The 17,204-nt window shown below is 34.3% G+C and overlaps 1 protein-coding gene across 1 annotated transcript; it reads left to right on the forward strand.

Moving 5' to 3' along the window:
- The first annotated feature begins 907 nt into the window (after positions 1 to 907).
- Positions 908 to 16,834, forward strand: PSMC6 (proteasome 26S subunit, ATPase 6). Its single transcript, XM_019725705.3, has 14 exons — positions 908 to 1,066; positions 2,069 to 2,148; positions 2,236 to 2,275; positions 2,519 to 2,571; positions 4,464 to 4,531; positions 4,779 to 4,893; positions 6,282 to 6,369; positions 8,027 to 8,088; positions 8,175 to 8,298; positions 8,659 to 8,720; positions 10,132 to 10,252; positions 10,399 to 10,479; positions 13,781 to 13,852; positions 16,329 to 16,834. Exons 1-14 carry the CDS (start codon positions 940 to 942, stop codon positions 16,445 to 16,447), a joined length of 1,212 nt encoding a protein of 403 aa, XP_019581264.1. The 5' UTR covers positions 908 to 939; the 3' UTR covers positions 16,448 to 16,834.
- The last annotated feature ends 370 nt before the right edge of the window (positions 16,835 to 17,204 follow it).

Genomic DNA, 17,204 nt, shown 5'->3' on the forward strand with positions numbered 1-17,204 from the left:
TAAGTAATTTAAAATAACTCTCTTGAATGCTTACTATGTGCCAGACATCATGTTGATAACTATAGGCCCACTATCTTATTTAAGACTCATGACATCGCTATGAGATAGGTACAATTATTATGCTCATTTTAGAGAGTACTGAGAGATTAATTTGTCGAAAAGCACAGAAATCTGAAAGGCAGTTCTATCAGACTTCCAATTCCTGACTCAAGGCTACTTCAGCATCTTTATCTTGGGCCCCACATCTCCACAATTCGCCCCCCTTCCAGTCTCATTGGCCTCCTTTCTGTTCCTGGAAATGAGCCAAGCTGTTTTTTACCCCGATATCTTTGCATTTGCTGTTTCCTCTGTTTGGAAGTTTCTCCAGTTTATTGCACAGCTGACTCCTTATCTCAGTATCTGTTCTAAATTTGTTCTCCTCACCTTACTCTATAACATCACCATACTTTATTTCCATTATAGTATAGTATTTATTACTCTGAAATTGCTCTTTCTCATCTCCCCACCAGATCATCTTCTTAGTACAAATGAATAAATGAATGAAATAGCCTACTCCTTTTGTACCTGGAGATCTTGACTAGTACTGTGTTATACTGATAGGCCATCGAAGCTGTATATATAAAGACTGCACATTCCGTACTTCACTCCCATCTCAGTTTACTACAAAGTCTTTCATGGTTCCAGAGCAGTAGTGATTTAAGAATACCGAGGCCTCTCAGGAGATAAGGATTACAGCACCATGCTTTACCCAGCCCAACCTGCAGGGGCCAGTGTGGCCGGAGGCCTTTTGTGCACACCAGCGTTCTAGGTGAAAGACTCCGAGGTCGGAGAGGTGGAGAGAGAGGCGGGGCCAACCGGAAGGGGCGGGGTCGTTCACGTACCCGCCTTTCCAGGGAGGCTCTCCTCTCTCGCCCCTCCTCTTTCCCCGCCCTGGCCGCCATGGCCATTCCCGGCATCCCCTATGAGCGACGGCTTCTCATCATGGCGGACCCTAGAGATAAGGCGCTTCAGGACTACCGCAAGAAGCTGCTGGAGCACAAGGAGATTGACGGCCGTCTGAAGGAGTGTGAGTGCACCTTTCTTTCCACATAATCTCGTGCCTGGACCCGCTTCTGTCTTTGACAAAGCGGAGGCCTTTGGCCTAGCCCGGCAACCGAACCCTGAGATGGGAAGGCCTCGGTCGGAGGACAAGGCGCTTTGTCATCCCGCCCTGAGATTGGGTAGCTGAGTTTCTTCGGGCGTGGAAATGGCCCAGTCTGGTGCAGATGACAGAACAGCCCCAGTTTTGAGACGGAAATGAGAGGACTGGAGGACACGTGGGAAAGAAATGGGCCAGGGATGTTTTCCAGGTTGGGGTGCCAGGAGGACCGTATTTGCAGAGTCCCGGAGAAGGGAAGAGGCGTGAGTCTCAGGCAAGCTCAGGCAAGAGATGAGACCCGGGGAGTTGACCTGTGAGTGGAGTGGAAAGCAGGACACGGAGGGTGAGAAGGAATCCATCGGTCATAATAACCCTCTTCGTCTTTTCTCACGTTTTGAGTTGTCGTCTGTCAGGCACACAAGTTTCCCTTAATCTCCTGAGCTAAAAGCGCACTTACGTTTTTCATAGTGCACCTTCACTGAGAAACCTGAATGGTTTAATTAAATAAAGGAAGACCATAACCATGTAATATTGCGGAGCACTGCACCTGTTGACCTTATTTAGGGCAGAAAGAGAGTAATAATCCATATGGATAGGTGAAGAGGTGAGGAAGTGTCCAACTTTTATCATTTGGATTTGTAGGCGCAAATCCAGAAGTGTCATAGTGTCAATATCTGTTAAATATGTAACCTAAAATGTCCTTGAACGACTGAGTATTGCCGATTAAGAAAATAAAAAGATGATGCTTTGTAACATTTCGTTTTTAAACGTGTCACCTACTAACAGTGTTATTTCTTTTGTGGTTTGATACAATGGATAAAATATATGTAAAGTGAAATAGACTTAAGTAAACAAGTAAAGTGAGACTTAGTAACTGAAACTCACTGAGATTATTGTTTGATTAAAAATGTTCAAATTATATTATTTCAGTAAGGGAACAATTGAAAGAACTTACCAAGCAGTATGAAAAGTCTGAAAATGATCTGAAGGCCCTACAAAGTGTTGGGCAGGTAGGTAATAGAGTTTGGGGTGTGATGGTAATTGCTTTGTTTTTTAGCTGTTGGCAAAAAGTAATGCTTTTTTTCTTTCTTTCTTAGATTGTGGGTGAAGTACTTAAGCAATTAACTGAAGAAAAATGTAAGTGGATTAGATTGTTAATAAGAAAAAAAGCAGACTCCCTCCCATGACCAACTTTTGAAATGCTTATTATTCTAATGACAATAGTGAAGGTAGATGCTAGTCTTGCATAGACTTAATTTTTCTTTCAACTATGTATTGTCTCCTTGGAGGACAGAAATAAAACTCAACCTTCCATCGATGTGGGTCTATTTATTTTTTAATTAATATTTTTTAATTTGTTCTTTCATTTTCTTTCTCTAGTCATTGTTAAAGCTACAAATGGACCAAGATATGTTGTGGGTTGTCGTCGACAGGTAACATTTTACATCTGTATAGTGCTTTATAATTGACAAAAGCACTTTCATATCAGTTATTTCATTCTTGAGGTAAGCAGGTTAGGCATTATGCCCATAACTCCCAAAGGTGATTTGTTCAGATATAACTAATTATTAGCAAAGCCTAAACTCAAACATGGGCTTTGACTCCTGATATTCTTTACTTTCTACTGTATCACCTTGCCTCAGTCAGCTCTATACACTTCAAAATCAAAGACTTTTAGAACTAGAAAATTTCTTAGACCATTTTATTTTCATGTGTTTTTTGAAGGGAACTTAAAAGGATTCTACCCTATCAATTACTTAAGTTTTATATTTAAACATTCCGAAATGTTACTTACAGACTTCACTGTAACCTAAGTTTGTTTTTTATGAGTTCATTTAGATTAGAATAGGCAAGTTGAAATGACTCCACATTTCATTTTGTAGTCATCAAAAATCCAACAAATGGCTTTGAATCATTTAGTAGCCTCTGAAGCCAATTTATGTTCTACCCTATTTTTAGGAAGTGTTTTTGGAACATAGTTATACATTTATTGGAAAGAGCTTTTTTCAAGTATTTGTTGTATCAGGTTCAGGTTTTAAAACATTAACACAGTATGGCTGTAGAATAGAATTTAACCAAGGGACAAATTCTAATCTTAAGATTTTTGCCTAGCACAGCTGTGAGATGACATTTTCTAAATCAAAATATTAGATGCCTCGGCTGACAAAGGACTTTTATGTTCCTTTCAGGGCCCTCTGGATGCCAAAAGTTGGCATTTCTAAGATAATTCATGGTTGTATGAGAGCAAGAGAATATTCGAAAACTGGAAAACTTAGAAAAACCAGAGTATATCTTTCCTATAATGTAAATGTTGAAATAGCTTCACATTGATCTGTTTAGCTCTTTCAAATACCTCACGGTCAATTTTTTTAGCTTAATCCATTAGGTTAAACCTAGTATTTTGCTTGTTTCTACTTCATTTTAATTGGCACTAAATCCTAAACTTAGAGCTCTGTGGAAAGTGGCTAGCAATTTGTGTGATTCTGAAATTGTACTGGCAAGCAGTTTTTTAAACTATGGAAAAAAGTAATTTTAGTTTTGAAAAATAACATCCTGAGTGTGAGGTGAATCTATTGGATAGATTTTATCCAATTCTAGCCAAATAAGTTACTCTGCCTAAGTATGTCAGTAATTTGTTCAGTATGATTCAACCTAATGTATAATGTAATGCATTCAGCATAGTGTCTGGCATATAGTAAAGGCATGAATGATGGCTGCTGTTTTTCTGCTTTGTTTTGTTTTGTTCTTAGCATTTTAATAAAAATCTCTAAGGGGAAACAGTGCATTTCCCCCTTATCTCCTATGATCAAGTAACACATTTTCCCCAAAAGCTATAGTTGTGAAAATAAATCTAATGGGCACAACTTTAAAATGCTTCCCTTTCCGTCTTCCAAAATGTTCACTTAACAGATTTCTGTATAAATGCTTTGGTACTAATTGCAGAAGTCATTGTACTATATATAGTGTCTGAATCAAAATAATGAGCAAAACTATATTAAAAAGTGAGCCTTTGAAAGTAAAACACTAAAGTCCATTCCTTCTTCATAAACAAAGCCATTACCACCTCAAATTTTGTGTATTAGTGATTGATTTTCACATTTCATGCTGAGTGAGAATGTACAAAAGGGCATTCTTTTAGGGGGCAGATGGAAATAACTTTGAATTACAACTTTTATGCTCTTCTGTTAGCATGGTGTTTATAATCTAATACTAATGTTCTCTCTGAAGGTTATTGATTATTTGGCTTCTAAATAATAATACTCTTGTTTGAGTGTTATTCCCCTTTTTAAGTGTTTATTTAACTCCTTTTGTTTTATAAAATTAGCTTGACAAAAGTAAGCTGAAACCAGGAACAAGAGTTGCTTTGGATATGACTACACTAACTATCATGAGGTAGGTCTCTTATTCTGTTTCAGTTTATTTTTATTTTCACAGAGGGAAGATTTTATCCAAAATATATGGGTGTTTTACCACTGAATATTTTGCCACTTTGCCCCTTTTACTAGTTCCTAATAATTTAAACATGTTCTATAAAATCACATGTAGGTGCTTACATAAGCAAGTCATTTAAACTCTTACTTGTAGGCTGAGAGAAAAATACAACTTTTAAAAGAAAAACACATATACCTTATTATTACAGATATTTGCCAAGAGAGGTGGATCCACTGGTTTATAACATGTCTCATGAAGACCCTGGGAATGTTTCTTATTCTGAGATTGGAGGGCTGTCAGAACAGATTCGGGAATTAAGAGAGGTTGGTAGTTGATGCTTTGTTTTCAGAACTTAATAATAAATAATATTGGTTTTAAAATTCATGAAGGGAGAAAGAGGATGAAAAACTATTTGGTCCAAAGAGTGGTTACTGAAAATGATACATTTAATGTTCTTGCTGAGATAAGAATAGCACTGAATTTCTAGCTGTGAAAATTATAGGTGTTTGTTAGTTTGGTGGTAATGTGGTATTTAAAAAAATTCTGCTCTTTTTGACAAAGAAGAAAAAACTAAGAATAATTGATATAATCTAATGCCCATGCCATCTGTGATTTTGATTATTATAGGTTGCTTGGATCAGAGCACATTTGGATAACGCGTGTAATGTAGTTTTCCCCATATCCCTATAAGTGTGAACTTCCCACCCATATAGTACAGTAACTTACCTGTGTCTTAAATATTTTATTTTGATGGAGCTGTTTCCTGCCATTTAAGAAAAATACTGGCTTTTGGGTGGCTTAAATCTTTTACACTGTTAGGTGAAGAATCTAATCAGGATTAACTTGTTTTACAGCACAGATGGCTTCTTAATTATTCTCTTTAAAGCAAATTTATTGTCCTATAGCTCTCATCCTAATTTAGGATGGAAATATTTAGGAATGAATGAGGATAGTCAGAATGGTTTACATCATCTGATTTAAGCCCTAAGCCAGTAGTTTTTAGAGTTTAATACATTAAATTTCATGTTATTCTTATTAAAGATACAGATTCCGGGTACTATAAGGACTTTAACTTGGGCATTCATAGCCTCAATTTTTCTATTCTCCAATTTTCTTTCCTTGAATCAGCCTTAGGACGTTGAGAGCAGAATATGTGATTCTTTCAAGGCTGCTATGACAGAATGCCAACACATGAAAATTGTATATACCTTTTCTCTTAGTAACAATTATAATTTAACAAAATATCCCCATTTCATAATTATTTTGTGTTGTATTCCCAAATGCAAAATAGTATAGATCTTTTGATTTATTTATTTTTGCTGAAATGATTTTTTTATAGTATAATTTTTATATTGAGGCATACTTTATAGTCAATAAAATGCAGATTTAAAGTGTATAATTCAAATGTGTTTTGACAAGTTACATGCCTGTGTAATGATCACTCTCGTCAAGTGTGTGGTTTGTTAACCACACACTTTTTAATTAGTTAATCTAAAAATACTGTTTAAAAATTTTTAGATAAGAGAGATATTTTAAATCTACCTGAAGAAAACCCTCTAACATAAATGATTTTACATAACATGGAATACTACATATATCTATTATGAATTACAATGTGCATACCTAACTATGCTGATATTTTACTTAAAATATTTGAAAGTACATCAAAATCTTTACCAGCTGTTTAAAAACCATGCAACTTCTTTTCTAGGTGATAGAATTACCTCTTACAAACCCAGAATTATTCCAGCGTGTAGGAATAATACCTCCAAAAGGCTGTTTACTATATGGACCACCAGGTCAGTATTGAAGTATGTCTGCCCCACTAATAAAATAATGAATTAAGGAATAAAAAAATAAGATGGAAATTTAAAGTAAGCAGTTCCAATCTCCACTCTGGTCAGAGTAAGAAAGGGATAGAAGAGTTATGTCTACTATTCTCTCAGCGTGTTTATTCCTCTTGTGCCTCATAGGATATACAGTTGACCTTTGAACAAGTCGAAAAATCCACACATGTTTGACTCCCCCAAAATGTAACTACCTTTGGTATCCTCGGGGATTGGCTCCAGGACCCCTGCAGATACCAGAATACATGGATGCTTAAATCATAAAATGGCATAAATCAGTATATACAGTTGGCCCTCTGCATGTGCAGACTCCCAACGGTGGATTAAAAACACTATTTATTGAAAAAAATCTGCGTTTATTAGTGGACCCATGCAATTCAAACCCATGTTGTTCAAGTGCCTACTGTATATCTTAAGGTGCCATATGATTCTAGTATAATGGTCCTATGTGGTTCACAGACCTTAGGGTGTCCCTGAGACACTTTCAGGGAGTCTGCAAGGTCAAAACTTACTTTCATAATACCAAAATGTTACTTCTTTTTCAGTGTGTTGGCATCTGTGCTGATGGTGCAAAAGCAATATGGGTAAAACTGCTCATGCCGTAGTATGAATCACTTAAGTCAATGGCATGGAGTGGTACCATTGGTCATTGTGTTCTTGACCACTCACACTTACAGTATTAGAAAAAAAATGCCAGTTTTTAAAATGTCCTTGGTGAAGCAGTAAAAATTACTGATTTTGTTGAATATTGATCCTTGAATAACGTCTTTATTCTGTATGATGAAATAGAAAAGACATCTAAAGTACTTCTGTTGCATATTGACTAGGATAGTTAACTCTTGTTCAATTATTAGAGTTGCTAGCTGAATTAGCTGCTTTTCACAGAGTACTTGATTTACTTGAAAGAACAATTTAGAGATAATCTGTGGTTATCAGACTGGTTATTAGTTATTCAGACTGATTATTGGTTATCTGGTACACATTTTTCAAAAATGAATGAAGTTAGCCTGTAATGTTAAAGGAAAAACTGCCACCATCTGTAGCCAGTGGTAAAATTTGAGCTTTCAAGCAAAAATTATAGTTTTTGAAAACTTAAATCAGGCACTGTGAGCTTGACAGCAGCTTTCTAATATGTTAATACTTAAAAAGATGGGATTGGTGGAGATATTAACAAATGTGATTTTGTAATTGTATAATGAAAAATGCCAACATTTCGAACATTTTCATAACTCAATGAACCAGTAGTATCTAAATAACCAATACTTGATATACAATATCTTGTATGGGTAAAATGTCCATTTAGTGTGCACAATAGACCAATGGATTTTAATGTAACAAGTTTCCATTGTAGTCTATGAGTAAATAGGGTTTGATATATTTCTAAGGTTATTTTACTCAGTGTGCTTTAAATAAAATTACAAGGGATATTGAATAAAATTTAAAATTTTAATATTAAAAGTAGAAGTGCTTTGGAATTTTCAATGGAAATTCTGTTTAGGATTTAGCTTCTGCTTTGCAAAATTTACTATCTAAAGGATTACATCTTTAAAAGGCTTTTGAAAGTTTGTTTTACTTTCCATTTAATTAGGACTTCTTTTGTCATTCCTAGGTACAGGAAAAACACTCTTGGCACGAGCTGTTGCTAGCCAGCTGGACTGCAATTTCTTAAAGGTAAAGGGAAGATTCTTTGTGTAGGTGTTGAAATTAAATTTTATTTGAATTATTTATGTTTACCTTAATGTTTTTCCTTTAATCAGGTTGTATCTAGTTCTATTGTAGACAAGTATATTGGTGAAAGTGCTCGTTTGATCAGAGAAATGTTTAATTATGCCAGAGACCATCAACCATGCATTATTTTTATGGATGAAATAGATGCTATTGGTAAGAATAACACTTTCTAAAATTTATTTTAAAATTTTCTTGAAAGCATTAGGAAATTTTTAAAAAATCTAAAAACTTTTTTCTCATCTCCTCCAGTTGCAACTTGTATAAAGTTGCAAAATGAATTGGATATTTTAAAAAAATTATTAATGAAGTTTTACCAATTTTAATACATAACCTTTGACGTTGACAAAATAATAAATGTTATACCAAAATTATTAACTTTGTCAGATAGAATTCTTAACTATTTAATTTTCATCTTAATGTTTTTAACCCCAGAAACTGTCATATTCTCTTTTCTTAAATGATAGTTATAGAGGGGAAGAGTAATGCATATGAGTTACCATGTCACTATTTTAGGTGGTCGTCGGTTTTCTGAGGGTACTTCAGCTGATAGAGAGATTCAGAGAACTTTAATGGAGGTAAGATTTGGTAAATGGGATTTATAAAGAAATCAGCATTTATTGAACAAAGAAGTGAACGTTGGATATTTGAAAGCCAAATAATGTACAATGGTATAAATGAAGAATACACTTAAGTATGAAATTTGAAAATATTGACAGGAATGAACACATTTCTCCACCACAATCTTGAGTAAGAAAATGACTACAGAAAATAATGGGTATCTACAAAATTCCTATTTGATGTACAGCTCTGCTTTTCTATGTCTTTTGAATAGACAGCCATTCAGATGTTTAAACTGTGTATTGTATAACTTATATGGTGAACGTGATCTTGCACTAATTTTAGTTAAGACATTTTATGAGTAATGGACATATTAAAACTTGTGGCAATAAATGAGTTATAATTATGTAGGAGGCTGCTCTAAAAATCACTAACACTTCCCTCTCTTGCTTTATTGCTGAGAAAGTGAGGAAACTAAAATAGTTTTTATAATGGAAAAAGGTGGATGATGGGATATTAGAATGTACATAAAGCCTTTCAACCCTCCAAATTCTGTGAAAGTGATGGCAAGATCCCAAATATATTTTTCCATTTCTACAAATAGGCACTGGGTAGCATAGGTAATGTAGTGTCCAGTTTTGTCTAAGAATGGATATTTGAAAATTACTTTTCATAATTATACTGATTTGCTCAGAAGATATAGTGTTTTAAAATTAGTTGTAGAGTCTGTTAGACCTTAAACAGGTATTTTTTAAAAAATGCAGATACTAGTTTTATTCATGTAACTGATATGTTGTCAGCTAACAGATACTTTGGGAAAGAAATAGACATGTCAGGCTAGCTATATTTTAAAGAGTTTGTTGAATGCAGTTAGCTTTTTCAACATTGACTCAGAAAACTTTAGGAATCAAAGGACATATGTGTACTGTTTCATTATTTCTATGTATAGTAGAATTATTTGAAAAGATAATTTAATGGACTTATTATCAAATTTATAGAAAAATAATTATGTCTGTTATCCCAATGTACATTTTATGCCAGCATGCCATAAACATTTTATACAAGAGATTTTGTTATTAGTTTTTATTTTTAAAAGTAATGGTATGAAGAAAACTTAAAAATCAGATCCACATGATTCTTGACCAGATGAAAACCTTCACACTATTATAACTACCTAATAGCTATCAAAAGGTAAATAGTTAAATAATCTTGGAACTTTGAGGATGGAAAGTAAATCCCCTTATATAAGAGAGAGAAAAAAGTAGGATTTCATAAAATGATCATTTTGACAGTTACATCACTACGTAGCTATGTGTAGGCAATACATTTCATGATATTAGGCATATAAAGGGTGTGCTATGTATTTTTTAATGGTTGGGATGTTTTGTAAAATCTGTTTATGGTTTTTATTTACAAATATATTCTTAGTTACTGAATCAAATGGATGGATTTGATACTCTACACAGAGTTAAAATGATCATGGCTACAAACCGACCAGATACACTGGATCCTGCTTTGCTTCGTCCAGGAAGATTAGATAGAAAAATACGTGAGTTGAGTTTCTTTACCTGCTGTCCATTTCCCTTTGTCTATGTTCAGTTCTCTTTCCATATCTCCTCCTCACCCCCTACTTTATTTAAGAAAACAAACAAAAAACTGACTGCAAAATAATTTTTTATAATTTCTTGTTTTCAGATATTGATTTACCAAATGAACAAGCAAGATTAGATATATTGAAAATCCATGCAGGTCCCATTACAAAGCATGGTGAAATAGGTAAGGAAATAACCTATTATATATATTTGCATTTGGTAAATTAAGCAAAATGCTGTTGGATATCATTAATAGTCTGTCAAATCTGGTTTTAAATTCAGCAAACATGGTGGTTTTAAATTTGGCTGATAGTTATTGAGCATCAGCTCTATGCTAGGAATTGTTCTAAGTGTTTGGCATATAGCAATGAACAAAACTGATGAATTCCTGCCTTTATAGAACTTACATTCTTGTCAGGAAAGACAGATAAAGTGAGTAAAATATATGGTGTATTAGATCGTGATATGTGCTGTGGAGTAAAATAAAGCAAGAGAAGGGGACTAGGTAATGCCAGGAGTAGGCATGAATGAATGAATATATAAGTGGAGGTGGGGAGAGGGAAGCACGGGGAAGGCCTTATCAAGAAGGTGATTTTTAAGCAATGACCTGAAAAGATGAAGAAACTAGATGTGAATATTTGGAGGAAATCATGCAGAGGGAGCAGCAAGTAAGAACTTTGAAACAGGTGCATGCCTGGAACATTCTAGGAGCAGCGAAGAGGCCAGAGTGCCTGTGGCAGAGTAAATGGGACAGTAATAGCAAGTGAAATCATAGACGTAATGGGGACCAGATAGTGTAGAGCCTTATTGAGGCCATCATGTATTAACTTTGGCTTTTATTTATAGATATAGATGCCATTGGAGGATTGTGAGCAAAGGAATGATATGATCCTACTTTTTGTTATTTTTAACTTTTTATTATAGAAAACTAGAAATACATAAACGTACAGATAAAATATAATGAACTTCTAACCTTAGGTTCTCATCCCCCAGCCTCAATAATTATGAACTCTTGGCCAGTCATGTTTCATCTTTAATCTCTCCCACCCCTTACCTTCTGTCTGTATTTTTAAAAAGCAAATCTCAACATTGTATCATTTCATCTGTAAATATCTCGAAATTCACTTACGTTAAAAAACATGATTCTGGCTGCACAATGAGGGACAAGCAAGAGGATCAGTTAGGTTATTTCAGTGATCTAGGCAAAGGTGATGGTGGCATGGTCCAAGGTGGTAGCAGTGTTTTAAGATAATGAGATTCTGGATATATTTTGAAAATAGAGGTGACTTGGTAATGAATTGGATGTGGGATGCGAGCTAAAGAGAAGTAGGGAAAACTTAACTTTTTTGACTCAGACAACTGTAAAGATGGAGTTACCATCAGTAAAAATAGAGGAAGACTGGAAAGATTAGGTTTTAAAGATTAGGTTTTAATTGGCATTTGAGATGCCAATTAGATATCCAAATAAAGATGTTGATTAGTAGTTGTGTATGCATCAATAGTTCATTACGGTGGTCTGGAGACATAAATGTGGATAATAGCATAAAAATGGTTTTTAAAGTCTTGAGGTTAGATGAGATTTCTGAGGAAGTGAATGTGGATAGAGAAGAGTTAAAAACTGAGCTGAGATAATTCTGGCATTAAGAAGTTGAGATCAAGAACCATCAGAGACGGAGAAGGTATAGTCACACATGTAGGAGTAGAATCAGGAGCTAGAGGTGTCCTGGAATATAAATGAAGAAATTGTTATAAGGAGGGATTAATTCTCTGTCAAATGCTGACAGTGGGTCAGATAGAAAGAGTTCTGAGAATGGACCTTTGGTTTTACCATGTGGAGACCATTGTCGACCTTATCAAAAACAATTTCTTTGGAGTGGTGGGAATGAAAGTCTACTTCAAATGTGTTTCAGAGAGATTGGGAGGAGAGACATTGAGTTTAGACATTTCTTTCAAGGAGTTCTATAGCAAAGGAGAGAAGAGAAGAAATGGAGCTGTAGCAGAAATGGAGATGAGAATTTGGGGCAGTTTTCTTTAAGATAGAAGAACTTACAGTTCTCTTTATGCTGATGGGAATGATCTAGGAGAGTGAGAAATTTATAGTGCACTTTCCTTGAAAAGGGGTTAGCCTTGTCTATGAGCATAGAATAGGAGGGAAGGCAGAATATATGGATGCTGATGATGACAGATTCTCAAATATGGCAGGAACTTGTAGAATTTTTCTTCTGAATGCTTTTATTTTCTAAGTGAAATAGAAAGCAAGTTCAGAGGGAAGATGGGAATCTAGTATAATTACCGAGCAGCTCTAAAAACCTTGTAGAAGTTAATGGTCCAAAATAATTACAAATATTTGGCTATCGCCTCTCACTAATTTTCTTATTGCTTATGTAAAAGAGTTTTGAGCTGGAAAGATTGAGCTGAAATAAAAATGTCAATTTATAGGTTTTTTCCAATACTGAACTTTTGCTAGGTGCCAGATACTATGTTAACCTAGGGAATCCCTCCTCTCAGGAAGTTTACAATTAATTTGAATCTGAATGAAGACTAACAATTACCTGTGTGGTTTCTAATAAAGATTGACATACTCTAGATTTCCTGACAATAGATTGTCTGACAAAGGGTTTCTCATCAGTTACTCATATTGTAGTAGCCTACTCTGCCTCTTATTTCTCTCCCTGTTCTATATCAAGTCCATAACTGCTACCCCAAACCAACAGTTCTGCATTTTAAGTCTGTCTTGTGGATACAAAGTTCTGCATTTTAAGTCTGTCTTGTGGATTATCACTTGTTAATCACTGTTATCATAGATCTGATACCGCACCACTTAGAGCTTGTACAAAAACCATAAAAGCTACCCAATGCTTGCTTTACCATTTGAAAATTCCATATGATAAAATTATGTCTGCTGACTATATTTGGTATATTTTATATTTGGCTTATGAGAGTAAATTCCATTGTGATTACAGTTGGTTTTGAATGCCTAGGTTTATTCAAATTAAAGATCTGGTCACAGTTTAATGAGTTATAGCTTAACAGATATCTGAAGTTACCTGTGCATAACTGTTGCACTGTATGGAAAGATTAAGATGCTTTCAAGCTCATTAAGGGTGCTCTTGCCAGCTACTGAGAAATAGAAGTTGGCTACTCTTGGAATTTGGTTTAAAGCTGGACAGATTTGCTTTGTTATAGGGTCAAAGCTTTGTCTCAAGTCCTCATTTTCTTTTAAAATCTAATAAAATCTCAGAAAAGATGCTTTCAAATATTGAGGATATTTCTTGGTTTTAAAGTTTTAAAAGTATGTTTATTTCTGCTTGGTGCTGGTTTACTTAGCAGAAGTATAGTTTCTGGTTGTTAATAATTGTGAAATGATAACATGATGCCTAGGTGATCGAATTCAAAGCAAGCTCTTCAGTTTAAATTTTCCATTTGTGCATAAGTCAAGAAAAGGTCTTTTTTCCTCCTAACTTCCAGTATGTTTTCCTAAACAGATTATGAAGCAATTGTGAAGCTTTCAGATGGCTTTAACGGAGCAGACCTGAGAAATGTTTGTACTGAAGCAGGTATGGTTTTTTTAGGTACAATTTTTGCTATTGATTTGATTTGTTTAATATGCTAAAAATGTGTTGAGTTTTTCCAAAATCAGAGCCTGGGCTTTGCAAAGATTTGAGTAATTGTTTTTTGGGGAATGATTCCAAGATACAGGAGAGAATGGGGCAACTGAGATTGAAAAAGGGAAAGCAATTGTAAGGCGGCACCATTGAGATAGCTGCTCTAGGTAAGGGGAGTTTGATTTCTTATGAGACCCTCAGAGAAACACAGAAATGCGTTCTAGGATTACCCGGCTGAAATAATGGGAGACTGGCATTTATATACCAGCTCTCATCTCCCCTTAGATAAGATTTGCCCTTGGGTATGTTAGCTCCTAAGCACTCTGGATGCCTTAGAGCAGAATGTGCAAAGACATGCATGTGATAGGAGACTGAGCCCCTGAAGTAAGGCCAAGACTGTACAGAACTTTGCCATACCTGTGGCTGGAAGGAGACTGGGTCAGCACCACAGGAATCGGCTGCAAAGTGGATGACGTGTTTCCTGCTACTAATCTGTCAATAGTAAGCTTTGAAATATTGATCTCTGAATTTGTGATCGTGCAACTTGTGTAAAATGTAATAGTTTTTTAATATAATTTTCTCTGTGGGTTGTGTGATTCTATTTTTATTTCTGGTACCAAGAGGCTTCTTTAAAGCCCAGGGTCATTTAATCTTTGTCCTTTACACAGAATCTCAAAAATCGAAAAAATTAATTTCTATGGTGTTACAATATGTGATTTCCCCTTTTTTTTGTATCACCTTTAGCCTTATATTAACATTTCTTGTAAATTCAACAGATAGCATTTAAAGAGGCTCCTCAGGCATGGCTTTTCCATAGGAATATCTTTGTGGGCATACTGTGACTCAGTATCTGAATCAAAAGATCAGCAGGTCTAGAAACTTAGTACTAGAGTAAGTCATGCTCCCAAAGACTTATTAGCGAAGAAAAATATTAAGGCTACACTGTCATGTAGCTTGAACTACTTGGAGTAATTTATGACATTCTTTTTTCCAAAATCTACACTGGACTAATATTATCTAAAGATTGCTTTAGTGAAATTGAAATCCTAAAAAAAGAGTGTCATAATCTTAAAGGCTGATGCCATCAAATTATGAGTCTCCTTATTTTTCACATATTTAAAAAAAATTATTTTTAGCTGTTTCTAATAAAGAGCTATATAACTTCTGTGTGGATTCAAATTTTAGCTTTTTAACTGGGTGGAGCATTCACATCTGGAGACAATACTGAAATTCTTTGGTTTTCTTTTTATTATGCTTCAAGCCTTTTTTGTTAACATCTTTCTGTAAGTAAAAACCCACTAGATTCAGTTACAGTTGTCTTTTCCATTCAAATCCAGAGATTTTCATAATTTTTGGATCAGAATGTATCTCAGACTCCCTCATTCACTAAACAATGATTTGGAAACAGTCATATGTACAAGGTTTGGAAAAATAACTTACCTAACTTAGTAGTAGCCTTCTAAATAAATTTTAAAGCTTCAGTATTAAAAGTCATTTCCATTCACCTGATTTCTGAGGACAACATAGAGTGGCTATTTTCAAGACCCTTATAATTAGAAATCTTGAAAGGGAAGATAGGAAGTATCCCTTGAACTTTTCTACTCAAACCCACTCGTTTTACATAAGTAAAAAAGAAATATAAGCAGATCCTTAATGAAAAGAGTAGGATTCATTTAATTAGTAGATAGTGATAACTTATCAGTTTTAGCTTTTCGTGAAATACAGGATCCTCTCAAAACCTGGGACCTACATCCATTATACAACTACAGAATGTTAAGAAGAAAAAACACAAACTAAAAACTCTTATCTCTTTGTCAATTAGTGTTTGACCAGTAACTTGTCAAAAACTTGAAAGAAAAAATTGAATTGTGATTCTTGAATATGAAAGTCAATTTGTACATAAATAGGGTAATTTTAATATGTAAATAATGGCACTGAGTTTTGTTAAAGCTCACTGGTGGCTTTTTAAAATTTCTACTCCCTAAACTTTTGATTATTAACAAGTAACAGCTATCAAAATAACTGGAAGTGTTTTGTATTTTCCCAAACCATATACGTGCTCCTTCCTTCCAGGGAATTGCTGCCTGTGGAATTAAGAAACTACTGCTTAAACTGTATATTTTGTTGATAGTTGGATTTGGTTTGTTTTTTTCCAAGATGCCCTTGAATACAGAGACTGTGTGAGCTGGATTTTAAATATTTAGTTAATTGTCTCTTTGTTTTCTAGCTTTTCTTTTGGAAAATAATGCTCACAATAGCTATGGGAATTTATTGAATAATGACAGTGATTTTTAACAAACCAGAATTACTGATTCAGAAATAGTAAATCTAGGTTCCTTCACATTTACTCTATGGAATTACATTATTTAGTTTCTTATAATAAATAATTCACATATTATATGTAGCAGTCATGTTTTGTTCTCCACAGGTATGTTTGCAATTCGTGCTGATCATGATTTTGTAGTACAGGAAGACTTCATGAAAGCAGTCAGAAAAGTGGCTGATTCTAAGAAACTAGAGTCTAAATTGGACTACAAACCTGTGTAATTTACTGTAAGGATTTTGATAGATGCATGACAGACATTGGCTTAATATAAAAATAAAGTTAAGGAAAATAATGTATGTATTGGCAATGATCTCATTAAAAGCGTATGAATAAATGTGTATGAATAACATCAAAGAATTAGTAATTCAGTAATTCTACTTTTAAGATTGGTACAGAAGAAATTTGTATATTTGTTAATGTTGCATTTATGGCAGCAGAAGTTATAAAAGAAGAGTATGTTGTAGCTTTTCGTATTTGCTGTGTGAGCATTTTATAAAACATTGAAATGGTTTAAGATAGTTTAAAAGAGCATTTCTTATGACTTATTTTATATCATTTGTTTTCCTCATCCTAAAAAAGTTGAATAAAATCTGTTTGATTCAGTTCTACATATATTCTTGTCTTTTGTAAGAATACATTGACTATAGTCCTTTAGGTTCTTTAGTAAGTAAACTAATAACCAAGGTGAAGTTGTATTTAGATGGTCGGCTTTTGAATTTTATTTTAAAACAGTACCCACACTGTTTTCATAACAGCATATATACCATCTATGTTATATTTAATATAGGTGTGTCTATATGTCTACATCTATATATTCCTCCTTCCAGAAAGTCTTTATTTACTCTTCACCTACTATGATTAGGCTGTATAATAGTTACTTGAAATAGTACATACGCATCCATAATTTTTTAGATTATGATTGAAAGTAATATTTGCTAATAAATGTGACTTGGTTTTCCTAAGTTATGTGAGATGATA

The sequence above is a fragment of the Rhinolophus sinicus genome, chromosome 3 (assembly GCF_057876585.1).
Source record: "Rhinolophus sinicus isolate RSI-liver-muscle chromosome 3, RSI-T2T, whole genome shotgun sequence".
Lineage (NCBI taxonomy): Eukaryota > Metazoa > Chordata > Mammalia > Chiroptera > Rhinolophidae > Rhinolophus > Rhinolophus sinicus.